The following is a 27251-nucleotide window of genomic DNA, read 5'->3' on the forward strand; positions in this document are numbered from 1 at the left end:
GAAGCAATGCTGGCTCAGAACAGTTGCATCTGTCATGCAGCAGGAATGCCTGCAGTGGAACCTGCTCTCCAGATAGCCCTGATTTGAAACGGCTCTATCAGCATAAAATGTCAGCTCAAATTCATCAGAGGCAGGAGAAAAACAAAACATTCTGATCCAGGTGAAACTCGAGCCGCTCTCTGATGGCTTTCAGCTCTCTCTGGTGCTGCAGAGTGGCAATGCTGAAATTCCCCTGCTGCTGGAAGCTCCGATGCTCCTCCCAAGCTCCCTTTCAGTGGCTGGGATTGTGTTTCCTCCAGGTGCTCCCCAAAGCCCCCCTGGGCTCCACCAGCTCGGCTTTGCCATCAGCAGGGCGGGGTGGCTGGGGAATTTGTGCAGAGGGTGAGAACCAGGAATTCTCCATCGTGTCCAGGGCTCAGGATGGCCGCTCCTGATCCCTCAGTGGCTGTTTGGCAGAGGTTGGTGCACAAATGAGCTTAGGTTGTGTGGAAATCTGGTAATTTGCTTTTTAATAAGGTCCCATTCATTCAAATCAACTCCAGGGCACAACGACAGCACCTTGGGAACTCTTGAGGCTGTGTAGTCACCACTGGGCTTATTTAATTTGTTGTTGAACTGCTGATTAAATTTTACATTAAGGCAGAAGCACCTTGTTTTAAATACAAACCCTTTTCATAAAAAATGGCTCACAGACTTGCCTGTTCCTTTTCTTGGCTAATTTACAGCCACATTCTTTTCTTTAGAAAGAAACACAAAACTACAGAAAAATCACATCTGTGCACTGGGAAAAGGTATTTTAGGGCAGTCACTTCTTCCAAAAATGTTTGCAGGAGATAACAAGCAGGGTTTGGGATAAGTCAGCCTTGATTTGGGGTTTACCAGAGCAGCAGCCACGGTGAAAGGCAGAGATCTTTGCTGCTAGATGTGCTCACAAGGTATAGCCCATCCACTGGACTCTGGATATATTGGAAATTTCTGGAAATAGCAAAATGTTGGCATTTCTGTACATAAAAAAGAGCTGGACAGCATTAAAACCCCAGTAGGGCTGTTGGTTGCCCTATTGGGACACGGCCCCTCGGGGTGGACAAAGGCCTTGGCCTGCTAAGGATGGTGATGATATTTTTCCTAAAGCTTCGCGGGAGAAATGGGAGTGCAATTAATTAACTTTGTGCAGGGAATGGACCTTTTGATGCCAGCTCAGGCCCCGCTGTGTGCACACTCTGAGGTCACCAGGAGCTGCGCGAGGCCCTGGGGCTGATGGAGGGTCCCGAGCCATGGTCACAAACACAAAACCCGAAGAGCTGCCAGTCCTGGCCCTGCTGAGGGGGGCACGGAGCCCAGTCCTTGTTGCAGGGGGTGCTGCTGGAGGCAGTCCCGAGGCGAGGCTCCTCTGCAGGCCGTGCCTGTCCCGGCTCAGGGGCGGGCGAGGCTGGGAGCGGCTCCGGCTGCGGGCAGGGGCGTGCTGTGCTTGGCCTCTGCAAAGAGAAAGGGCCCGGTTCACTGTCAGCACGGATCCCACTCTGCTCCCAGCTCCTCCTTCCTCCTCTGCCTATAAAATCTCCTGCTTGGGCATTGCTGTCTGAGGCAGCAGCTGCACTACGGTGCTGGGCCCTGCGCTAGAGCCTAGTTTATAGTCTTCACTGCCTGTGCTGGCAGAAGGAGATGGAAGGGATGTCTCAGGAGATGCTGTGGGAGAGAAGAGAAACAGAATTAACGTGGGCTTGGATGCTGCTCAATAAAAACCAGCAAACCATCCTACAAACCCAAAAGCAGGAGCTTGGGGGATCCTGGCACGTCCTCCTTTCCTGGTTTGTGAGGAGGCACAGGGTGGACTGGCAGGCATGGACCAGTTCTTCTCAGTGTTTTGCACTTGGGGGATACCCCCAAGGGCTTTTCAATCCTTCATCTCCTTGTCAGAGAGGAGCTCAGCCTGCAGCCCCACTGTTTCTCATCTACAGAGCATTTCTCTAATCTCCTTTGCTGGAAAGGGGCTTAAAAGCTAAATAAAAGCCACTTAAAATACATGATGCCAACATTTCTATAGCTGAGAAACAGCAAAATACACTACAGGAGGTAAATGATTGTAACTGGCAGAGGGAGGGAGTCTGTGAGTACAGGACATTGTGATTACAGGGCAGTGTTGTTAAATTCCACCTCCTGTTCTACTTTCCTTTTTCAACAGCATGGTCCTGCAGGGGATAAATGCCTTAACCCACAGCCCAGCAGTGCCCAGGGTGATTGAAGATGCTCTTGTATTCAGGTCCTGTTGTTGGCAGCAGCCACAGGGAACTCCTGCCATAAAGAACCATCTGTCCTCTATTGTGGCTTCTTCCAGAGCTGCCAAATCCATAGAAACACTCAATCTTGATTTCTAGCCCTTTTTTTTTTTCAATCTTGTGTTGTTTCAGTAACATCTCAAAACCCCTGGGTCATGCTACCATTAAAAACCCTAACTTCTCTTTGGAATCATGGGAATGAGTCAGCCAGGAGGGCTGTGAGCTCTGATTCCAGTGTAACACTTAAAACTCATAAAAATAAAGAACCAAACTAAATTCACATTTACTTCAATAAACTTAAAGAATTTAAATTAAATTTATTTTAAAAGAAATAAATAAACTTTTTAAATTAATAAACTTTTAAAAGAAATAAAATGTTTAAATAAATAAACTTTTAAAAACAAACTTTTTTTAAAATAAATAAAATTTCAAATAAATTAATAATTTATTTTTTTTCTGAGCTGTGTCTGCTGCCCAGTTCCTTGCTTATGCTTACACTAATGACAGGCTGTAAATAATGTTAAAATGTATGTAAATAACATAAAAATGTATGCAAATAATCTAAAAATGTAAAAATTTTATGTAAATAACATAAAGAGGGGGACATACGGTCTGGAGCAGCGTGGATCACAGAGGTCATGTTGCTTTGCAGGACGTGTCCCGGCAGTGGTTCCAGGTTGAGGTTGGGAGGTGCTGCCTGGTACTGGAGATCAGCAGAGGTTCCTGCAAGTGCAATTGGGAAGAGCCATCATTCCATGCACAGCTCCTGCCAGGATGCTCTGGGCTAAATCTTTTCCATGCAGAGGATGTGGAAGCCCTCTGTGGGTGAAGGTTAATGGCTCAGCTTTGCTTCCTTCCCCTGCTCTCAGCCTCTGGCTGTGTAGGAGCAGCCCCCTGGGATGTCTGGGCTTTCAGCTGCTCTCCAGCTGCACCGTTCTGCCTGGGGTGTGTCCCAAGTGCTGCTCTTATCTGGGTTTCTCATAAAGTTAGAAATTTTACATGTTTCCAACAAAAGATGTGTTGTCTGCCTTAAACTGCCTCAGGCTGGAGGCCTAAGTGGAGTCCCACGCCACAGAGGGGATCCTTTGCTGTGAATCTCACCAGGTTTCCAGGGCTAGGCTGGAAAGAATGGCTCGGATTGGGCTGGAGTGAGAAGGACCCTTCAAGCTACAATTCATCAAATGGTTTGGGTTGGAAGGGATCTTAAAGCTCATCTCATTTCAGCCCCATGCCATGGGCAGGGATCACACGCACTGTCCCAGGTTCTTCCAAACCCCACCCAGCCTGGCCTTGGACATTTCCAGGGCTCCAGGGGCAGCCACAGCTGCTCTGGGCACCTGTGCCAGGGCCTCCCCACCCTCAGAGGGAAGGATTTTTTCCCAACATCCCACCTAAACCTTTTCTCTTTCAGCTTAAAACCCTTTCCCTCTGTCCTCAGAGAATTCACAGAATGGCCAGGTTGGAAGAGACCTTCAAGATCACCAAGTCCAACCCAGCTCCAACACCTCAACTAAACCCTGGCCCCCAGTGCCACATCCAGGCTTTGTTAAACACACCCAGGGATGGGGACTGCACCACCTCCCCAGGAAGCCATTCCAGAACTTTATCACCCTTTCTGTGAAAAACTTTTTCCTGATATCCAACCTATATTTCCCTTGATGCAGCTTGAGGCTGTGTGCTCTGGTTCTGTCAGTGCTGCCAGGAGAAAGAGCCCAGCCCCAGCTGAGCACAGCCACCTTTCAGGAGCTGTAGAGAGTGATAAGGTCACCCCTGAGTCTCCTTTTCTCCAGGCTGAACATCCCCAATCCTTTCCCTCCATCCTCTGATATATGGTCTCTTTGAGTCAGCTCTCATAAGCTCTTGGAGATTTATATCACACCCAAGGTATCTCAGCTACCTTAGAAGGCATAAAATTAGCAGGATAGCTTCTGTGGTGGTGTTGGAAACAGAAAAGTTTTAATAAAAGGCAAAATAACAAAGCTCTTTACAGAGAAAAACTGAGCTAGGTGCAAGAGGCTCTTGCTCCTGGTAAAACACCCCACAAAAGCGAGTCTGAGGTGAAGTCCCTCGGGTCTTATGAGGTGTCTTTTTCACTAATTGAGGAAATAAACTTCTGGGCTTTTTTCAGGAGACAAAGGACAATTTGTCACTCCATCAACAAGCACATTCCTACAATCCTCCCCCAGCAGACACACAGCCCTACAACACCTCTACCACCACCCGGCTTGGCTGCCCCTCCTGGGCACAGCTTCCTACCTCCCAGCAGCATCTCCTGCAGCAAGCTGTCGATCCTGGCCACGCCGAAGAGCTTCACGAACTGCACCTGCTCGATCATCTGCCAGGTGATGCTCTGCAGGGGCGGCAGCAGCAGCAGGATGTCGCTGAAGCGGCCGCGCGAGTCGTACTGGCGGTCGTTGATGTAATCCTCCAGGTTCACCTGCACCTGGAAGCGCATGTTCTTCACCTTGCCCGGCTCGCTCAGCCCCTTGCAGTCTGCCACAGGGGGAAATGGGGTTAACTGGTGGCCTGTGCAGGCGGGTTTTGGCCTGTCAGGCAGTGGGATGGGTGAGTAATGCCATGGTTGGCTCTCACAATTAAAAAGGCAAATATGTATATCTGTTACGAAAAGTTGTATAGGTTTCTAGTTATGTTTTACCCCCTTGTGTTATTATCAGGCGTGGCCTGGGTTTGGGATATTGGGGAGGGTTGGCTCGTTACTCTGGCAACACCTGATCTCCAATCAGGATTTGAGGCAGTGGTCTCCACCACCGGACAGCGAAGGAGTCGGTGGACAGAACTTTGGGAGGGGCTAAAGGGTTAAAAGGCAAAACCTCCATGTGTGGGTGAGACATGGTGGGGAAAATCCTCTGCTCCTGGCACTGTAATATTTCCTCGATTCAATTGAATAGAGGAAAGTCTATCTGTATTCTGTTGTATTTTTGAAAATGTTTTAATAAACCTTTCTAAGTTTTTGGAAGTGACTATAATTTCTCACAGGGGGGCTGTGTGCAGGGAAAAGGATGAGATGGCAGTGATGCTCTGAGAGGGTCTCCAAGATCAGCTGGCAGGCTGGGCTGCCATTGCTTCACATCTCACATGAAATAGAGAAATTGTGAGGGGAATTGTAGGGAAAACAGTAATTGGAGGAGAAACAGTAACTGCAAGAGACTTTGAAGGGAAACTGTAAGAAAATAGGAGAGAAAATGAGTAAGAAAATAGGAGCTTGCTTCACATGGATGTGTCTGCCTACTGCCATTAGCAAAGGGGAAAAATTTAGAAGTTAAAATATTTATTCTTCCAAGGAAACAGCCTGGAATTTTCCCCTGAAAACCTTGAGTCACAACTGCCACCACTAAATGCAAGGACTTTTAGCCTGTGTGTTGTTATTACACTCGCTGCAGCATCAGGTTCTTGTCTTGCTCTCCTGTCTTTGACCTGTGGTCAGTCCTTTTTTTTTCAGGGACCACTGGTCCAGCTTTCCTGAAGCAAATAAATTTGTCCCTGGGTCGGGTGAAGTGCTGGCATTTACAGCCTCCCACTCCTGCCTCTGCTCTTATCTAAACCTGAGATTTCTGCATCACTGCCACCATTTCCTTCACTGTCTGCAAAGAATCCACAGGGACCACATTTTGGGGAATGTAGTGCCCAGAGATTAGATAAAGTGTTTAACAAATGATTGTATGTCAGCACGAAGCTCTGAGGACATTCCTGCTCCTGAGCATGGATGAACTTCACTTCACACTCCCTCCTTCCAGCTGAAACCTCAGCACCTCATTGTCACATTGATCTAAAGCTGCACGGAGACACTGATCAGCTGAGAAGGTAATTTGTCAGAATCAATTTGATGAAAGCATCCCTCCTCTGTTCACAGCAGGCTTTGGTGAGCCAAAATTCATGATGCTCCTGAAGACACTGGATCTTGATTTTGAATCAGTGAATACAGCAAAAAACCTAATAATTAATGGATGATACTCTGATTTCTAAAAGGCAAAAGGGCATTGTCTGGACTTGGGATTGTTCTCCCATCTCCTCCCTGAGCTCCAGGGATACCCACTGGAACCTGGGCTGAGGCAGAACCCCCTGTGCTTCTGGAATAAAGCTTCAAAAGAAGCTGGTTTTTCTCTGCATTTCCCTGTTCTCCATCCTGTAGGCCAGCTCTGCCCTGGGTTGCTGCTGGCTTCCAGCAAGACCCATTAGCAGATATTTCTGGCACTGTGAGCTGCCCAGCTCTCTGTGGTTTCTGATGGTGCTCTCTGGACTCATGGATGCTCCACATTGCTGCTTGTTTGGCTCTCTTTGCTTATACATAATTAATACAGGCATGTATGTCCTTAATGATCATCTCCTGCATTTCAGGCTGATGGGCTTTCCCAAAGCCAAGCTCCTGCAGCAGCCAAACTCCTCCAGGGCCTGCAGAGCCTTGCACATCAGCCTGGCTGGAATTCACACTCAGGAATTGGTCACTTCTGCCTTAAAACTGCACCACTGAGTATTTGTACTCATTAAAGCACGAGCAGGCTGAGATGTAGAGCTGCTTCCAAGGGGTTTCCCTGGAGTTTGGAGAGCCCCAGCTGCTGTGCAAGCCCCGTGCTTGGCAGCCAGAGGGAATCTCACCTGGGTCAAAGAAGATGATGGCTTTCAGGCAGGCATACTCGTTGTCATCGATCTGGATGTCCCGCAGGGGCTTCACCAGCTCGTCCAGGATTCTGGTGGCCACACGAGCAATTTCCAGCTCTGGGCAGTGCATTGGGATGATGAAATCATTCCCTGGGAAGGCAAGAGGAATTCCCCATCAGGTTTTGGCTCTAGCCCTGGTCTCATCCAGCAGTTCCCTGTCACTGTGATGTTTTATGAAAATCCTTTGCTAGGATTTTTCTCCTATTCTAGCTGAGAACCCTCAGAAAAGAAATGTAAACAATAACTTCTGATGGCTGTGGAACTGGTCTGGAGGTTGTTTACCAACAGATGCAGCTTTGATTGATCCATGTAGATTGTTTCTACTTAATGACCAACCATGGTCCAGCTGTGTGGACTCTCTGAAAGTCATGGGTTTTTATTATCCATTCCATTCCATTCCATTCCATTCCATTCCATTCCATTCCATTCCATTCCATTCCATTCCATTCCATTCCATTCCACTCCTCTCCTGCTTTCTGATGGATCCTTTCTCTCTATTCTTTTTAGTATAGATTTAGTACAGCATTTTAATATAATATATATCATAATATAATAAATCAGCCTTCTGAAACATGGAGTCAAGATTCTCATCTCTTCCCTCATCCTGGGACCCTCGAACACAACCACAGTTCCCAAAGGAGGGTTTCCTGATGGTCCCAGTGCCATTTTCAATTTCCAGTCTGCAGCTTTATAATCTGATCCACGAGAGAGAAGCAAGCCCAGATCCCATCCCCTGCTCCTCATTTATCTCAGCTGCACGTCAGTGCACCCACACTGTGCACACAGCCTGCTCCATGTTCTGCTCTGCTTTGCCCTGTGTTACACTGAGCATCTGTTTGTAAGCAGTGCTGCATCTCTATTTTTGGTTTTCTTTTCTCACACAAAGTTATCCCTCTCTCTTTTCTTTAATGAGAAGCTTTTAGGTCAGTATTCTCATTTTCCTGAGAACAATCCCACCTGTGGTAGAAAACACCTATTTTCCTATAAAATAATAAATAATTTGAAAAAGAAATAATTTTCCTTTTCCTATAAAAGGAAACACTTATTTGCACTGTAATTTTTTAATAGACATTTCTGATCAGTTTTTAAGTATCTATACCCAAATACCTCATTGCTCAGGCCTTTTCAATTGGCAATTTCAGGTACCAAACCAAGACAACCCAATTTGAGTTTCCACTTAAATCCTGGGGCTTTCTCATCCACAATTTCAAAGCAGTGAGGGAACAGTTAAAAAAATCCCAGTGAATTTACTTGTTCCTTTTTTACTCCAGCACCGTGTCTCCACCCAGATGTGCAGCCCACGCCCAGGAGTGCAGAGGGGGCTTCAGGGATGCAGAATGCTTGGGAATGGTTGGGAGGGATGGATTATAAAAACAGGAGTGTGTTTCACTACTTTACCTAAGAGCAGGAAGTCAGTGTAGGGTATGGACCTCTTGGCTACCCCGAGGAGCAGATGTTCCCCTGCATGGGCTCTGAGCAAGGCAACCTGGAGGTGGCACAGGAGACAGAAATAAGATTTATTGGAAAAGCAGAGGATGGAGTGCTGAGCTGTTGCTGTTTAATTAAGCCCCATTTGGTGTTTGCTTAGGTCTGGCAGATCTACAGATAAAGTTCTATTCAGGGCTGGAAAATATCAGTGTATGTTCACTTTGAGAAGTGCTACATTCGTGGCAAACTAAATGAGAAGTTGTTTTTGACTAAAAGAGCAAAGAGGGGCTTGAGTAATTTGAATTCTTAGGAAATAATTGGATTCTATATTCAGTTATTAAGTACCAGTAAAGGCAAAATCAGAACTGCCTTGTAATTCAGAACTGCAGCAGCCTGAGACAATCAGAATTTTTTGCCCAGATCTTTTGCAGGTTAGACTGACCAAATCTATATTTTGGGGGATTTGGCTACTGAAGTTATTTTTAACTGGTCCCACTTTCTCTCCTGTTGTTTGTACTCTGCATAGGGTGATGTGTATGTAAATATCAGATTCTCCCGTGAAAGCCCAGCTGGGAATTCCTTTCAAAGGCACTGGATTTCCCGGGAAGGGCCTTTGGGTTTTACCTGGTCGTCGAGGGGGAGCTCACAAAAGGCTGGGATGTATTTTGCCCATTCCACCAGCACCAGGAGCTGCTGTTTCATGGACTCACACACGTCGTTGATGGTGGCAATCTTCTTCATGGCAATGTCTGTGCTGTGCACGGGGCTCAGGGATAAATACTGAAAGAGAAACCAGTTTTGGCTGTGTTTGCACCAGATCAGCGCTGCTTTATCACCCTCCACAGCAAGGACTCATCCCTGAGATGTTCTCCTTGTGGCTGGACACTTTGTGCTGGGCTGTGTCCGACTCACAGCCCATGGAGCAGCTTCCACGAGGTGGTGCTCAGTCCCAACACACACCCAGCCCTCCTCAGCCTCCTTCCCCGCTCTCCAGGACAAAAATCAACATCCCCATCCCTAGCAGCAGCCAGCAGCACCGTGTCTCAGCTCCCCGGCAATCCCTCCTTCCAGCCAGGTGCAGGAAATGCATCCAGCTTTTCATCCCCAAGGTGGGACACAGAACTGCCTTTGGGATGTCTGCAGGGCTGCCTGGCTGGGAGAGGGTTAAAACCAATGATTTTTGAAAAGGAAGTGGGCTCATTGCTGCATGTAATGTGCAACATTTGGGCCGTGTGTTTCAGTGGAGAAAGGGTATTTATTTGCATAAGAATTTAAAGGACTCCGGGTGAAATTAATGGTGGAGCATGAAATAAAAGAGCAATCACTGTCAGTGGATTTACTCACATTATTTTTCTGCCCTGATAAAGAAGTTATGAAGAAAGATACAATCAACCATGACTGGAATATTATGTTCAGAGCAGGACAGAGTGCAGTGAGGAAGGATAAAATTCTGTGTGAATGCAGTGAGATTTTAGGGGTGCAGCAACAATTTAGGCTGGAAGAGGGGACCTGGGCTCTGCAACCTCCCTCAGCCCTTGGAATCTCAGCTTTCTATCTTCCACCAAAGGTGCATCTGCTCCCTGCAGGATGTATGTCCTTGATAATGGATTTTTTCCAGTCTGCTAGTGGATATTTTGCATTTTCTTCCCTGTGGGTTTGTACAGGAGCCATCCAAGGGCAGAAAAGCCCTGGTTGGTATAGTGGGCTGGGATTGCTGAGGGTCGTTTACCCGTTTGGAGGGGCTGTGCCCAGGTGCCCTACCTGCTGTGCCATGGCCTCAGCCTGCGTGAGGATGTTGATGGAGAGAGAGCCATTGTCCTCATAGCTGCTCCTGCGGATGCTGATCCTGTCACGCTCGTTCTGCACGGCTGAAAGGAGAGAGAGAGGTGCTTGTGTCACTGAGAAAATCCCAGTGATTGTGCCAGTGAGAAAATCCCAGTGCTTGTGTCACTGAGAAACCCCCAGTGATTGTGGCAGGGAGAAAATCCTAATGGTTGTGTGAGAAATCCCAGTGCTTGTGGCAGTGAAAAACTCCCAGTGATTGTGCCAGTGAGAAAATCCCAATGGTTGTGCCAGTGAGAAAATCCCAGTGGTTGTTCCAGTGAGAAAATCCCAGTGGTTCTGTCAGTGAGACACTCCCAGTGCTTGTGGCAAGGAGAAGTCCCCCCAAGCAGTGGCTGCTGCTCCTTCTGGTCCCTAAACAGGAGTGGATGTGGCTTGGCTCCTGCAGGACCCTCCACTGTGGCTGGATTTGGAATAAACAGGCTCTGGGGAGGGAAAAAGGCCACTTCAGAGGGAGAAGACCAAGCACAAGAGGGAGAAGAGGCCATGTGGGGGTCAGAGCAACACCCATGGGTGTTTGCTGGTCCTGCTGGATTTAACACAGCTCAGGGGGAATTTGGGGGATTGGTGTCACCTCTCTCCACTTGCTGGAGCCTTTGGGACCCTTTGTGCCATGGCTGCACTGAGGTATCCTGGGGCTGCACCTCACCTCATGGCAGGGCTGGAAAAACATCCCCTGCTGCCACCTCAGAGCAGCCTTGGAGTGTCCCCTGCCCCTGAGGTGGTGACCCAGGGGACATCCCCACTCCTGGGGCACAGGAAGAGTCACTCCATGAAGAAGCACAATGAAAAGGAAGGTTAAATCCCCCTTAAAACCATTCCCTCAGTGTTGCCCATCACACAGCTGGGTTCAGCCAGCCTGAATCCCCAGCAGCTGTGACACATGAGGACAGCACCAAGCCAGGGTTTGTCACCAGCCCTGCTGCTGCAAATCCCTGCAGGAAACCAGCTCAGAGTCCTGAAACAGCAACACCACAGACCTTGGACACACTGCAGGGACCACAGAGGAGTGAAGATCAGCCCAGACCCTTTGCTGGACATGCCATGATGAATTGGAAAAACACCCACTGGCTTTTGAGGCCCATTCCACCCTTCAAACCATCCTTCCCCCTGAAGCACGAGCCTCATGCTCCATCAGCCCTGCACAGGGAGCAGCAGGCATGGACTGCACTTCAGCAGCATGCTCCATCAGCCCTGCACAGGCAGCAGCAGGCATGGACTGCACTTCAGCAGCTCATTTTTGCAGCAGTCTCTGAGAGCTGACTCGCCTCCACTGCAGCCGTGGAGTGAAACAGCAGCAGAGAAAAAAAAAGAGAATTTTGATTTAACCCCAGCTGGTTTCAGTGCTGGTTTCTCCCCCAGCCCCTCCTGCCTCTGTCCAGCAGCTCGGGGCTGGGGAAGGAGCTGAACACCCTCAGTGTTTTCCTGGCAGCTCACAGCCCTTGGCTACAAACAGCTCAAAAGGAACTTGCCATGTCCCTGAGGCAGAGGGAGCAGGAAGATTCATGTGGTGACAGGGCAGCACATCCCTCCTCCTTCATGCAGCAATCCCAGATTCCTTTTGCTTCTTTTGGGGAAAAATGACTCAAACAGAGCTGCCAAAGCACGACTCACTCTGTGCTTTAACCCCTTGAGTGCTGAACACTGGGAGTTTGTCTCCAAAGTGGCCACTTTTGAGAAGATTTTTCCTTTTTTTTCCCCCTTTCTGCAGAATCAGCAGAGTTATTTTGCCATCATTCTTTTGAGTCTTTGCCTCTCGGTTTGTCTCAAAAGTGGCCACTTTTGAGAAGAATTTTCCTTTTTTTTTCCCCCTTTCTGCAGAATCAACAGAGTTATTTTGCCATCATTCTTTTGAGTCTTTGCCTCTCTGCTGGGTCTTGTTTTAGAGCACAGGACTCATTCCTGGGAATCCATAGGAAGGAAAAACATGGGCATTGCTTTGCACAGTTTGAGGGAAGGTGTTTTTTGCTGCCTGCTCATGTCCAACCACTGCTCTGTTTTCCTAACCAGCCTCTGATGAGGGGCCAACAAAGCAAAAGGGCAGAAAACAAGCACCAGTGACAAAAATCAATGCCTCCCCTTATCAACAGGAGTGCAGGGTTTATTTTCCAAGATCTGGGGCTCAGCCTTGCTGTCAGTCAGGATCAGCCTGGGGGGCTCTGACTTTGTACCTCAGAGCTGGCCTTGCCTGCAAGGGGATCCATTTCTGAAAGGTGCCACACACAAACACATCCCTGGAGCATTTCAGGCTGGGGACACTACAGAGAGACAATTTGTCATCAATTTAGAGAAAAAACAAGCAGCTTTTGGGGGACAAAGCTTTTTTTTTGCCCTGTGCACGAGGGGAGGGTGAGCCTGAAGGTGAAGGTGGTTTTAGGAACCAAAATCTTGACATTTTGTGGCTTTTACTGGTCCACCAGGAAGATGAGTGGCAGCATCTCAGAAGAAACAAGCCTGACCCCATCTGTGTCATCACTGGCTATTTTGTAAAATCCCCATCCAAGCTTCTGCACCTGAATTTATATCAGATGCTCCCCCACATGCTCTAGGGTGGGCCTCCCTGCCTACTTACAAGATAAGGGACAGGTTTTGCCTTTCCAATTTTATGTAAATCCAATTTTATGTAAATCCTACAGTGCCAGGCAGACCTGGACCCTATGACACACTCCTTTAAGAAGCCTCAGCCTGTTTTTCCCCCCAGTCTTTTTATGGCACATATTTCAGTGCTTCCCTCATGCTCTGATAAGCTCAATCTTCCAGTGCAAGTGGATGGTACAGAGTGACTTTCTCAAGGTGATTTGGGTGTTATCACTGAAAGCACAAGATGTGATGGAATTAGATACAAAGGGGAGTTAATGTTTCACCTGCCACAAAAATTAATCTATTACTGTGCGGTGATTATATTGCTGTATTTATTGTGTTTGTGGAAGGGAAGGGACAGGTCACTCCTGGTGAGGCAGTGGGAGTGCTCGGGGGACGTGCTGGGCTCAGGTGTGATCTTGGCTTTGCTGTCAATAAAACTCAACAAACCTGCAGGAAGGACTAAAAACCCACTGCTGGATCCCTCTGTCTCCCAAGGGGATGCTATTTCCAGAAGTGCCTGGCAGAATCTTTGCTCCCTGTTTTTTTTACCCTTCTCTGCACATTCCCAATGCCAGAAAACACCACAAAGAGCCACCCAGCCCTACAGAAGGGACACGAGTCCCTAGGATGGTGCTGGCCAGGGACAGGGTGGCCCCAGGCTGGGCTTTCCCACAGGGAAAGGGGAGAGAGGGCAGAAGGATGCTCGTGCCTCCCTCCAGGGACTTGTCCCTGGCTACAGCACGTCCTGGCTCTGGGAAGAGGATGGGAAAACAAACATCTCCTCCCTGTGACGCAGGAGAGCCCTCGGAGGGGTTCTGTCACCCACAGCAAGGCTGGACACGCTGGGCAAGCAGGGTTTGTGGGATTGCAACAAGCCCCTGCTTCCCAAACTGTTTGTCCTCACTGCCTTGCCATGCAGGGCCAGGGGATGGGATGAGGAACCTCCAGGGAGCCCAGTAAATGGGGGCACAGGCACTGGGAGAGCAGCAAACCAGTAACTTTCCACAGCAAATGAGGAAGTTCTAGCTTTGCCTACACAGGAATTACTGTTTCCATCATTATTGCCCTAAAACCAGCCTCAGTTACTGCTGGTGGGGCTGGAAATGCAGTGATAAATGGCACAGAGGGAGCAGGAGGAGGGCAGTCCCTGCATGGTGCACTCAGCAGTGCTCACAGTGTTTCTGTGTTCATCGACAGATTTACTCCTCCTGCTGCCTGATTAATTTATATCCACAAACAATCTTTTTTTTTCCTGAGCTACCTCGGATTTTGTAGGTGTGGTGTGTTTTATTTGCAAATAAATCCCAATGGTACATGTACATTTAATCCTTTCATGGGCTTGTGGGCTGATTTATGACTACTGAAGGTAGAGAAGATCCTTTATCTTTTCCATCCTCCTTTGCAATAAACTGCAGTCCCAGCATTCTGAAAGCTGGCAAAAGAAATGTGCAAACAAAAGGTATGAAACAAGATAGAGGCACTGTGAAGCACTAATAAAACTGTCCTATAAACCTGTCCAATTTCACAATAATAAAGAGAAACCCTCAAACCCTCCTTCCTCCTTACTGTTGCAGAAGTGATATAACAATTCTTTTTACTTCTGCATAAAACTAAAGAAGTTCATTCACATTCATAAATTACTTTGAGGGGGATGAGAGGTTAAATATTAACCCCTCATTTTTTTTTCCCCCCCACCAGCAGCAAGCTGAATCCTGACAGTGCAGTGCTGGCCTTCCAGGTTTTCAAGCACTCAGCTCCATGTGAGGAGATGACCTGGCTCACTTGAGGAATCACACCCTGCTGATTTGTTCCAGGTTAAACATGATCTCAGGGAGATGCTAAAAATAGAATCCCCCTGTTTTCTTTGGGTGTTTGGTACCTGGTGTTCTACCCAGCCACTGATGCTGCAGTGGCCAAAACCTGTCTGATGGCATTGTGCAAGACAATAGGAACTGAACCTTCTGAGGACAGAGGAACTCAGGAGAACAGCCAGAAAATCCCCAAAATATCCAGACCACCCTCTGGCACAGCCCCAGCCTTAACCCCAACACAAGAATAAAGGAGTGAATCTCCTGTAAAAATCTTAGATCCTGATCACAAATGTGTTCAGGATATAAGAGGGTTGTTTGTTTTTTTTTTTTTTGTTGTTCAGACAAGGCTTTCCCTCTCCCCTTCTCCTAACTTTATTGTTATTAAAGTGAATTATTGATACCAAAAATGCAATTGGGATAGTTCTGAGTGAGCTATTTTCTAGGAAATCTGGGAACTGGACTTTCCACAAGACTCAAGTTTTGTCCCTTCCCTGCTCTCGTTAGTGCTGATGGAACCTGGATCCCATGCCAATTCACAAACCTCTTGTGGAGGGCAGTGTTGGTCCTTCTTGAAAACAGGATTGAATTCAGGCTGTGCAGACAAAGCAATCTAAAGATCAACAGGTAATTTTCTCAACCATTCCCTGGGGAGCCTGTTCAGTGCCCCACACCCTCAGGGGGAAGAACCTTTTCCTAATATTCAACCTAAACCTCCCCTGACACAGTTTAAATCCTGCAGCCCCAGGCAGATCTGGTCACTGTGTAGCTCAGGTATTTGTATTATATGTTTTTTTCTTTAGGGAGAAATTTCCTTTCCACCAGACTACACAGTTCCTTGTGATTCCTTATTCGCCAGAAAAGTTTCCAAAAGGCAGAAAAAAAAAAAAAAAAAAAAATAATAATAATTAAAAAAAAATCTCAATGTGCCACATCACATCTTACAACACATGAAGATTGTGGGGGAAAAAAAGAAAAAAAAAAAAAACAAAACCAAAAAACAACAAAAAACAATCCCTCTGGATCCAAGATTCCCGTTTATCAGTTAGCTTTGCCAGGGAACAGCAAGTTCTCCGAGGCTGAGCACACAGTCACTGAGCAGTGGGTCAGTGGGGCACCCCACCCCAGGTGTATTGTCACAGCCAGCCTGGGAAAAGGATCGTTTCCAGCTCCTTCCCCTCTGCCGTGGATAAACAATGCTATTACCACACCCTGGAAACTCTGACTGCCGTTATAAGGGCTGGCCCTAAAGGAATGTGCCAGGGAAAGAGGGTTGTGCCAGTGCTGGGACACAGAGCACGGATGTGGAGCGTGGATGTCACCGCTGCCACCTCCCAGCACCAACTCCTGCACACTCCAAAAGATTTTGTACAAATATTTGGACGCTCCAGTAGTGCCCCATCCAAGACACGGCTTCTCCTCCTCCCTAACGCTTTGCAATGCTGTTTAATATTAATCTAGAACCACCCAAAAGCAAATAGCTGTGTTCTTTTTGTGCACACAATTGTGCAAGAATTTTTCTTTCCCCGTCCTGCACATGTGCTCGGGATAGAGCTCTGGTCAGCTAAGCTAATTTCTGCACAGCAGTTGCTCAAGGTGCTTTAAAATCTTCCTTGCCAAACACAGGAGCATTTTCCGAGCGCACAACCTGACTGCACTCATAAAAAAGTTTCAAGGAATTTGACGATGTGGAACTTGAAATGAGTCATCTCCCATCAAGCTGCACTCAGTGATGGAGGCATGAGCCAAGGTTTTATAACTTTTACCATAAAAACCAATAAAAATCATGCTTCAGCTCAAAGAATAGATCTGATAACAAGATTTCAGCCCGTCCAAGCAGTGCAGTTTGCTGCATTGGCAATTGGCTTGATCCCATCTAGAACTGACCAAATCAGCTTCAATTTTGTCTTTATTAATTTGAGGACTATTTGTTTTTCCATCTGCTGTATTTACTCCATTTCTCCTAAATTAAACCAGTTGGCATTTTTGCTTCATCCATGGTTTCAAAACACCCTTCTTCTCCAGGAAAACATATGGTCAGAACATGGGAAAGATCATTTAATCACCAGTAAAATCTTATGAATTACCAGAAATCGAAGGCAAATTTCCCCTTGGGTTCAGTGGGGCCACAATTCCACCCCTTGGGTGAACTTGGTGACATGGAAAGAAACTTTCAAGCTCCTTTCTACCTCCCTCATCTTTTAGCTGCCAGTGGGTTGGGAAACAGCACAAATGAAGGGTGAAGAGTGTGAAACAGCACAAAGGGTGAAGAGTGTGAAACCATCACCCAACAACCTGCACCTTGGGTGGGTTGGGCCCCCACTTTGTCAGGCACTGAGTGGACAAGGACAATCACAATAAAACAGGATCATCCACGCTCTCCCAGTGTGCAGAACCGGACAAGCAGAGGTCAGAAGTGCTGTGGTAGATCCCAGAATCCCCCAGGGAAGCTGCATGTAGGCACAGGTTGGCAGAAATGGGTTTTCCTTGCAGAGCACTAGGCACTATGACAGGATTTCCTTTAGAAAGGGCACATCCTAATGGTCACTGGCACCCAAACCTACAACTCTGCTCCTCCTCAATACAGACAATGGGAAGTGTTGGCCAGTATGGGATTGGCCCTTCAGTGCTGGTGCTGCTGGTGGCTCCACAGTCACCCTGTCACCAGCAGCACGACCAAAGGGTTTTGCTGTGAGTCATGTCCCCTGTTGGGGTACATGAGTCAGCTGTGGGGGACACATGAGTCACCCTGCTCCTGGAGCTGTGCCCGTGTGCCCTGTGCCATGGAGAGGCTCCCACTCCTTAGGGCTCTGTGCTCAGGCTGTACCTTGCCCTTGCGTGCAGCTATGTGGGCATCAGCTGAGCCAACCACACCACCTGAAGCAGCAAACTGATGGCATTTATGAGGTTGGAGGTGGCAGATCCTCGCTGAGGTTGGCACAGGTGGGATTAGGAGCCACACCAGTGGCTATGGAGAGAGGAAATTGCTATTGTAAAGAACTTAGGGACCAAATAAGCCCTGAGGAAGCCCATCCCTTTCCCAGGACTAAAAGACCAGCCTCACAGGATGGGTGAATAATGTCACCGGGCTCTCACTGAAATTGAGATAAAATGGCAAACAGCTGCAACAAAAATATCTCTCCGTGACACACAATCATCATCTCTCCAGCCAGTGCTGCTGCTGCTCCCCACCACGCTCTGCAGTGGAACAGGGCTTAGGACAGCAGCAGAAAGGCTGGAAATGTCTCTTTGCACCCACCTTCTTTCTTCATGCCAGCTCTGAAGCACTTCTTCAGCCTGCAGTACCTGCACTGGTTCCTCTTGTCTTTGTCTATCACACACTGTCGGTTGAACCTGGGAGGAGATGGGAAATACAACATGGAACAACCATCTGCAACCCTGAGCAGCCCCAAATACAGCCCCAGACCTCCCTGAGCTCCGCACTGCATGATCCTAGAGACGAGTCAGAGGTTTGCCAGAAACGGATTGAATGAAGGTTGGCTTGGCCCAGCTCCTCCTCTTCCCCACCGCCGCTCCTTCCAGCTGGGAGCGCAGCGGCTGCAGACCACCCACCCTGCAGGGATTGGGGTGGTTTTGGCCATGAAAACATGACTGTGACCCAAGCTGTGCTTTTGTAGGAGCTCCATCTCCCACTTCCAGACAGTTTTTGGGTGTGTGGCGTTGGGGTTTGTCTGATTTCACTTGTTAACTATTCTACATTTTGCGTAGAATAAAATGCGTTATGGGCCACAAGCCCTTTGGGAACAAGCCGTGTTCTGAGGCCCATGGCCTCCTAATTCCTCCTCCTTTCCGTGGGGATTTAGGAACCCTTGTGCTGTGCCAGGGGTGGCCCACACAGGCTTGGCAGCTCTCCCCATGGAGGGCGAAACAATGGACAGGGAATCTTCCATACAGAGAGGAGATTTGGGTTGCTCCGGGACCATCAGGTTGTAAAAGCTGAGGCACTTTCCCAGACTGGTAAAAAGCCAAAGGTACAAAGGCCCAGAAACTTCCAGAGGAATTCACGTCTGCCATAAGCAGAGCTCTGAGCTGGGCTGAGCTCACCAAATAAGGGCTTGCACACAAGCTTGGCTTCCGTGCTGTGGATCTTCCCCGAGCTGCCAAATATCACAGAGATTCATGGATTCCCAGGGAGAGGCAACAGCTCCTCTCCCAGGAGACTGACAGCTGAAATTTCAAAGAAACCATTATAGAGCTCATCTCCTCCTGCAGGAATCCCACAGTTCATGGGATGGGCACTGTGCAGGTGGACACTGCTGTCACCTCAGGTGTCCTTCATGTCCTGCAGTGATAAGGGCACCAGAAACATTTTGAACAAGTAGGGTGACTCGCATTGGAAAAATTTGGAATGCCCTTAGAGGAGGAAAAGCTTTGGAACAGAAAGAAAACTTCCAGGTTTTAACTAGAGATGAAAGGCTTAAGTGTATTGATGTTTGGGATTTCTTTCCACTTTCTCCTGTACTAAAATAAATATCATTTTTCTAAGGTCAATCAAGATAGCTTTATAATTTATAGCCTCCTTCTGGCAAAAAATCTCTCTCCAATGTATACCTGCATGCCAAAGTGGATGTGAATCATCTCTGGTCCACACATATTTCTCAGAATATTCATAAAATCATCACTGATAAGTCAGTTTACACAATTTATTGTATTTCAAGACAAGAATGGAGAAGCTGTGAGAGGGCTTTGGAGGTGACAGATTCTTGGATGCCTGTTGTTTTTTACCAGGAAAAGCAAGAAAGATGAAATCTCTGGAGCTTTGGTCCTTTGCCACCTTGGCTTCCCCTTGCTGTGACGAGGTCATGGTGTCGCTCCACACCCAGTGTCTGTATTTATGTATTTTACACATCAGTCAAACCTCAAGTTTTGGGGTTGGACTTGAGGATCTTAAAGGTCTTTTCCAACCTAGTTCATTCTGTGTTTCTCAGGTCTATGATCTTCCCTCAATTTACCCCGTGGGGAAAGCAGTGATGGCAAATTCACTCAATGCCACAGAAGGTCTCAGGGTCCAAATGAGATAGAACTGAGTTTAAATACAAGACTAAGTTTACTCCTTGAAAACCCAACTGCAGTCCTGGTGGACTCCACAGTGTGGCAAATTGGCATTTGAGACACAATCCCCTGACCCCCACCCCAAACCATCTCCCGGATAAATCGCATTTGTTAATTGCCAGAATTTGGTACCTGCAGGAGTAGACGTGGTTCTTGCGGACGCTCCTCCTGAAGAAGCCTTTGCAGCCGTCACAGCTGGAGGCCCCGTAGTGCTTGCCCGTGGCCCTGTCCCCACAGATGGAGCACAGGGAGTTGACACCGTTGGGGAGCAGGTTGGTGTTTGCTGACTCGGCCGCGATGGCCTCTGCGGGCAGAGAACAGGGACAGTTAGAGCTCCCTGCGGTGGAAACCTCTGAATTTATGGTCATGCTCTTCCCAAGATCAGCTCCTTTGCTTCTGGTCTTGGTGTTTTTCTTCACTTGAGTGATCAGAGAGATTTCAAGCTGCATAGCCCAAACTGCTCTTGAGAATTTATCAATTATCGCTGCTTTCCTGGAGAGATATAAAGAAAACTCACTCACATGTGGGTTTTATGTTTTTGAGGGTTGGGGAGCCACCTCCTCAATGAGGCGCCTGGAGAACATGGTTCAAAGCTGGTGTCCACAGAAGAAAATGGGAAAAAAAGCTCATTAACTTGAATAAATAGAATGCAGAGAAGAACAGCAGAGGCAGAAAGGATGAACTACTTCATGCCCATGACAGAGGTGCTGAAGATAAAAGACTGCTCTTGAGAGCTCCTCTGCAGCTGGAAGGCAGAGACAGCAGCTCCCACAGGCATCACTTTAGTTCTAAGTCTGGTCCCTCCTCTGAAATTCTCTCTGAAGAGGCTCACTGCTTTCCACTAGAAAACAACAGAGGTGTGCAGGAAGATCAGACTTCTAAATTAGGGACTGAAAATTGGGTGATATGAACACCTTCTGTCATGTCCCCCGTTTGCACCCACTCATTTGGGGCAGGAATAGCTCTGCCCCTGCGTGTACACACTGCTGAAAACTCCCCTTGGAACTCTCCCTCTGCCCTAAGCACCAGACTTGCTGCCCTCTTAATCCTCCTAATTTGAGGCACAGCTTGGGCAAGGAAAGGAGAGGAGACCCCTGTGAAGAAGCAGCTGACAGTGTTTGTACCTGTTTGCAGAGCCTGACCTGGCACTTGCTGCAGGATGATTTTATGAATTTACCACACCTCTGGGAGCATGTTCTGTGCTCCAGGGGGGCTCATCTTGTGCTCCAGTGACCTCAGAAAAGTCCCTAGGACAGGGCACACCCTGATGTGTCTCTGGGATGGGGCATCCTCCCAACAGAGATGGAAAAACTCAGCAGTTTCTTAGAGAAAACTACTCAAAGGGGAGGAATTGCCGCCTGATCTGCCTAGAGAGAGTTTTCTAATTCATAATGCATAAAAATAGCTCTGGGTAATCCACAAACAGAATATATGCAAAGAGAGAGCAAGAGAAGGTTATTTTTGTGTGTGAATACACATAAAAAAATTTATAATGAGAATGTTGCTGTGCAACAAGAATTGTAATCAACCCCCCCTCCCCCCCCGAAAAAATTAGCAAAGCCAACAAAGCTTCAGTTTTTCAAAAACTGGATGGTTTCTTAGCTAAGGCTGGGACTAAGACATTTTTAGCCAACATTTCACTAACACAAAGTTCAGACTTCCTGTCACTTCCTTAAATAACCCTTTTGGTCCATATTCACCTTCTGGTGTATGGATGAGTAAATAAGTGAGTTACAGCAAGATGGGAGCAACATGACAAGAAATAATGACAGCCCCAAAATCATTCCTAGGTCATAATGACAGGAATTGAGATTTGTCTCTTCCCAAATTCTGTGTAAGACTCTCCCAGCCCTGACATTTGTCAGGAAGTGACACTTGGGTCCTTTGGGAACACTGTCTATGTCAGAGATGTTTAATGGCAATTTAGACTGATTTTTTGCCTTCTTTAAAAATTATTCTTGATTTTATGTTATTTAATAGCTTGGCACCAAAATCATTCCTAGTCATAATGACAGGAATTGAGATTTGTCTCTTCCCAAATTCTGTGTAAGACTCTCCCAGCCCTGACATTTGTCAGGAAGTGACACTTGGGTCCTTTGGGAACACTGTCTATGTCAGAGATGTTTAATGGCAATTTAGACTGATTTTTTGCCTTCTCCAAAAATTATTCTTGATTTTATGTTATTTAATAGCTTAGTGTTAAATGAACAGTACAGAATATTCCTTTGAGGATAACTGCAGAACATTTGGGCATCTGTTGCTCCATCCATTTTTTGAAGGAGCACATGACCATAAACAAATGCACTGTGTTGGATTCCGTTTAAAAAATTTGCACAACCAAAATAAAGATAAGGCAGCCAATTTCCTCTTCACTCCACTCATGCTTTCTCTTCACTTCAGAGGAATCAAACCAACGTCAAACAGTTTAGGTCTCCAACAGACCCCTCATCCAGGTCCAGACTGCAAAATATTCCTGATACTGGAAAGTATTTACTCACCAGAAAAGACTTTTTTTCCTTTTATGTGAGTAGGACATAGGAATCTGCTTGCTGATATAAAGAAGAAATTAATAATCTGGCCTTAAACCAGGTATTACTGGAGGGGAACCATCAGCACTGTGTGTGTGAAGGCCTTTGGAAATTAGCAAACCAAATTTTGCCCTCACTTGTATCCATGGAAGCACAAACAAATCACCAGTGAGCTGGGTGGTTCTGTGTTAGGGCAGCTCCACAGCTAAAATTTTAAACCCTGGGAGGGAGCCACATGTCCTTTTCAGCTGGATTGGCTGAATGTGGACAGAAATTTTAATAAATAAAAGGAAAGCCCTAATCCAGAACGCACATTAATTATGATCACAATTTTTAATTACAAAATCCTGTCACCAGCTAATGATGGGCTCCAAATGAGAATTAGCTCAGAGAAGAGCAAAGCACAGCTGATAGCACAGACACAAGGAGACTCTTTCAACAGACAGCTTTCAAACCTCCCCAATATTTGGGTTTTTCCTGGACTGATCTCTATGAGGAAAGGCAGAGGAAGGCCAGGATCCCTGGCAGCACAGTCCCCTGCCTGCCTGTGAAATCTGCTTTGTGTGCTCCATCCCTGCCTGACACAAGCAGATAAATCTGAGCAGCTCCTGTGCTGTGCCACGGTGCCTTTGAAATCTCCACTGGAGAGAGTCACTTGATTTTGTTCTCCAGGAAGAGACCACAACTCATCCTGAATTTGTGTGGCTCCCAAGCTGAGCTGAGGCTCTGCCTGTGGCCAGACCCCTCACTGGGGCTGCCCCCAAGGTTCACTGGCAGAAATATCTGAAGTTGTGACCAATTTTTGAGTTAAATATAGTCAGTGTGCAGACTGAGCTCCCTAAGGCTGAGAAGAGCATCCAGTGGCTTCCCCAGATTTGGGATCAGCCAAGTTCACAACTGAAATGCACACAGATTTTTTGGTACCTACTGCCTCTGTATGTTAATCATTGTCTAACCAGGGCTGAGATGATAATGCCAGTTTTACAGTGATAAGAAATGACACTGAGGATGTTCTCATCATACCTGACCCCTGCACTGCTTTTCCTTTCAGTTCCTTTACTGGCTACAGCCCTTCTAGCTGCACATTGTGAAATAAAATTTCTTGCAATACTTTCCAGGGTGGCTTTTATCTACCAGGAAATCCTAGTTTTGGTGCAGATAATTTGCAGTTAACAAATCCCCAAATTACACGTGCTGGGCTAGAATGTGAAGAGATCACAATTGTGGGTTTAGGGCTTGAACACACACAGCCAAACTCGGTGCCAAAGCCAGTATTGTGAAACCTGTACACACAAATGTAGGGCAGGAGGGGGTTTAAACCCTGGCCACGTGCAGGTCAGCCTCTTTCTACATCAGCTTTTAGCAAATAGAGGAGTTTTTGAGATATAAAAGAGAGCTGTGATTTAGTGACCCCAAATCCTAGAGGAGCGATGGTGAAGGTGCTGCTCCAGGCACTGTAAGCTTGAGGGATGGTAAATCACTCCAAAACATCTCTGGTGGCTTTTGCATGGTCTGAACTGGCTCAGACTCTTGCAGGGCTGGCAAAGATTTCACCAACCTGGTGCCAGGGTCCCAAGGATCAGTGTGGAGTGTGGGGCTGATGCAGGACAATGAGCACCACCCTGGCAGAAAGAGTTCCCCAACTCTCCAATGAAGAATTGGGGCTGCATTGCAACAACACATCTTCACCAAAATGAGACAGCTCTGACAGGAGAGTGAGGGAATGGCCATTAACCACACAGCAAAACTGAGAATATGGGTTGTAGGGCCAGCCAAGGTGAAGGAAACAAATTTGTACAGAATGGGAAAAATTCTACTGTTACAACACATATTTCACATAGCAAAGACTGAATTAGCAGTGATTTTTGCTCCTTTCCTTTTGCCAGGCTTTCTATTTAAACCTTACATATTTCTTATATCACTCCCATAAAGTGTTCTATTCTTTATTTTGAATTAATCTTAAAATATTTGGCAAATTATGAGCTATTTGAAGGTGGAAAATCCAAAATACATATCTGGGCAGATCTCAGAATGACAGCAGCTTCATGAAGAAGAAACATCTAAGCACAGGAAGTGCTCCACAGAATTATTCCACCCAAAATTTTGATGAACTAATGCTCTGAAGAAGGAAAGTGTTAGTTTCAAGAAAGCATGACCTTATTTGAAAATATTCCAATTTTCGCTTTTAGAATTGTTCAGAAGGTAAGAAATTGCGCTGAGTCCACCAAGATAAATATTTCATCCTTTCCTGTTCATGTTTATAGAGGGCAAAGCTGTCATCATTTACTAGGAAAACACAGATGAACCTCAGGAGAGATATAAGCAATCTTCAAAAAATGCAGTATAATTCTAAAAAAATACCTAAAATTAGGTTGCTTCTTGATTCTAAGAAATTTTAAAATATTTTTGAAGCCACAAGGAAAGTGTGATTTTGAATTACCTCAGCTGGGCAGCAATAGATTTCCATGCATGGCCATTTCATGTATTTTTTGAAGTTATTTTTACAAACCATAGAAAAGGACACTTACACAAGACAAACAAGCTAATTTCAAAGCAGCTACTTCCCGAGAGAGCTGGTTAGTCATTAACAGCTAAACAAATAACTCAATACCGAGTTCGATAAAGTTCAGAAAAAAACTCAACCTGTCAGTTCTACTGCGTGAATCAACAGAGAACCCAAACAGGCACTGGTGGTTCGTTTACAAAATTATATTGAATTTCAGGGAAATTTGTGCCGCTTCAAAAAGTGAAAAGTATCTTGTTGTTCAACGGGAAGTGACAAAGCAAAACATCTGTGTTAAATGATATTTCTGGAATAGGATGGGAGGTGGAAAACTTTCTGCAAAAATAAGATCCAGTCTAGCTGGAGCTTACAAAAATTATATATATTGAAAATCCTTGATTTGGGGACAGCCAGAGCTTTACAGAAGGCAATTTTAAATTCAGCTTCCTTTGGGCCTTTTAACTTTACTTGTCTTCTGACCTCCCTCCAGGCCCCACAATAATAAGTCTAATAATTTTATATTGCAGGTGGTATCTCTACTGAAACTCTGATTTCTTTTGATGAGCCAGTTAATGAGCAAATGTGAAAATCCCATCTTAATTTCACTAAGCTTCTTAACGAATTAAAAGCCTGCCAAAACTCTCCAAAGGGATCGCTAACGCCCGAATCTCATCCAGTTGCACAAATGGTTTCAAGATGACCAAAATACCCTTTATTTTTACACAGCGAGCAGTTGATTTCACAGGATGGAGTTCACTTTATGTCAGAGTACTTTTGACTGCAGAAAAATTAAATACCGCACAAAGCGCTTTACTCCTGCGAACCAAGCGGAAGTCTCGGCGTATAAACACTCCCGCCTCCCAGCCAAGCCCTTTGTGCCCTAAAAACTGTTGGACCATCATGGTAGCCAGAAAAGGAATACAAAGCTAGCAATGATTTGGATATTGCTTCTCAATTCAGGTTCCCAGGACCAACTTAAACACGGCACGCGGTCATGGACAAATGCCGTTTGGGACGACATGTTTTCCCGAGGATTAAATATCAGCTGAAGTCGTATACGGGAAAGAAACACACATTTGAACGAGAAATATTGGTAATAACTCCTCTCGTATGCATTACAGCAGGACAAATCCAGGGAATGCCGTGAAGACCTCTACCAACACCTGCAAAACCTGGTGGGCTCTTCAGGGCATGACACTCATCCTACCAATGAAAAGAATAACCCAAAACGGGACCGACCAGCAAAGGGGTCGCATTTCAGCCCAAACATCACCACAGATGCAACAGAGGTTGACAGGTCAGCTGCTTAAATATTACCCCTTCCACCCTTTGCCCCATACCTCCCACCAGCCTTTCCTCTGTGTCCAGCTTTACAGCAAAAGTAGTGGAGCATATTCAAGAGAAAAAGAACAAAACTCTCACCGGTGTTATTGGGGAGCACGCGGAGGTTGTCGAATTCCAGCATGGTATAAGAGGAGTCCAAGGAGTCGACATAATCTGGCATATCCATGTCCATGATGGACTGACAAAGCTTCATTATTACTTGACAACAGCGGGGGAAGTGGCAGAAACAGCCCCACTGTCAATCACGGCCAAGGTTTCCTCTGCAGGAGAGACACCCCGCTCCTCGCGATGACAAATCATTACCCAGCTCTACCCGCAGTCCCTCCCCGTGCCAGAAGAGAAGGGACGAGGCCAAACCCTCCAGCGTAGTCCCCTCCCTTCCCGGGGTGCATCTCGCTCTCTGGCTCCTGATAAGGTGATGTAGATAAGGCCTAGGCTCAAACGCCTTGGATTGCATCTTCGGGTCGATACAGCCGCATTTATGGCTGCTCCTGCACAAACATTTTGAGAAGGGCTGAGGAGCGGCTGTCACACACATGTCAGTCTCCCAGGGCAGAGCAGTGGTCACCTCCAGTCACCAATTGTCACCTTGCTGGCCTACCAGCCCTTGGGGAAAGAACAAACCGTGTCACTTGAGGCTCGTGAGGACAATAAATCAATGTCCCACTGAATGAAAACCATTAGGGCAGGTCAGCATTGAGAACCTGAGTCACTTCCCTGAGACACCACAGTGCTCACACCTCGAGTTGCAGCTGGAAGGGGAAAATGAGGCTTCATTCCAGCTGTACACATGGTCTCACCCTGCTCCAGAAGCAGAGGCGAGGTGGAGGAGGCGACTTCCACCCACCACCCTCCATCCCTCTCACCTGGGCCTTCCTCCTGACTCCAGGCAGCCCCAGTGTCCCAGAGCTCCCTCTGGAGAAGAGCTGGGCTCTGCTGGTGAGTTGTTATCATGGAAAGTTTCAAACAACGGCAAATGATGGAAATGGAAAAGGATGGGAGAACTGGGCAGACTCCCTCCCAGATGTCTGGTGTTACATTTCACGCTGACCCACGCCTGGCTTTTCTGGGAAAGGTCTGTAGTACAGAAATTAAATTCCAGTTTTTCCCCCACAGGCCCATGGTGTTTGGTCTGTTTTTTTTTTTAATTTACTGAATTTTACACAAACCGGCTTTTTCGATTTACTGA

The 27251-nt window shown here is 46.8% G+C and overlaps 1 protein-coding gene across 2 annotated transcripts; it reads right to left on the bottom strand.

Annotated features, from left to right (window-relative positions):
* Window positions 1–88: 88 nt before the first annotated feature.
* LOC120507926 (hepatocyte nuclear factor 4-beta-like) lies at window positions 89–27237 on the bottom strand. 2 transcript variants are annotated; one of them, XM_039721095.1, is made up of 10 exons: window positions 26141–27237; window positions 19820–19991; window positions 17874–17968; window positions 10143–10249; window positions 9006–9161; window positions 8352–8439; window positions 6891–7043; window positions 4533–4769; window positions 2886–2999; window positions 89–1475 (listed from the first exon to the last, which is right to left on the bottom strand). In XM_039721095.1, the coding sequence occupies exons 1-10, from the start codon at window positions 26253–26255 to the stop codon at window positions 1414–1416; spliced, it is 1299 nt and encodes a 432-aa protein (XP_039577029.1). In that variant the 5' UTR covers window positions 26256–27237; the 3' UTR covers window positions 89–1413. The 2 variants fall into 2 exon arrangements, with proteins under 2 accessions (XP_039577029.1, XP_039577027.1); XM_039721093.1 differs by having other exon boundaries at window positions 89–1686; window positions 26141–27221.
* Between the last annotated feature and the right edge of the window lie 14 nt (window positions 27238–27251).

The sequence above is a fragment of the Passer montanus genome, unplaced genomic scaffold, assembly GCF_014805655.1.
Source record: "Passer montanus isolate IOZ18808 unplaced genomic scaffold, ASM1480565v1 scaffold45, whole genome shotgun sequence".
NCBI classification, from domain to species: Eukaryota; Metazoa; Chordata; class Aves; order Passeriformes; family Passeridae; genus Passer; species Passer montanus.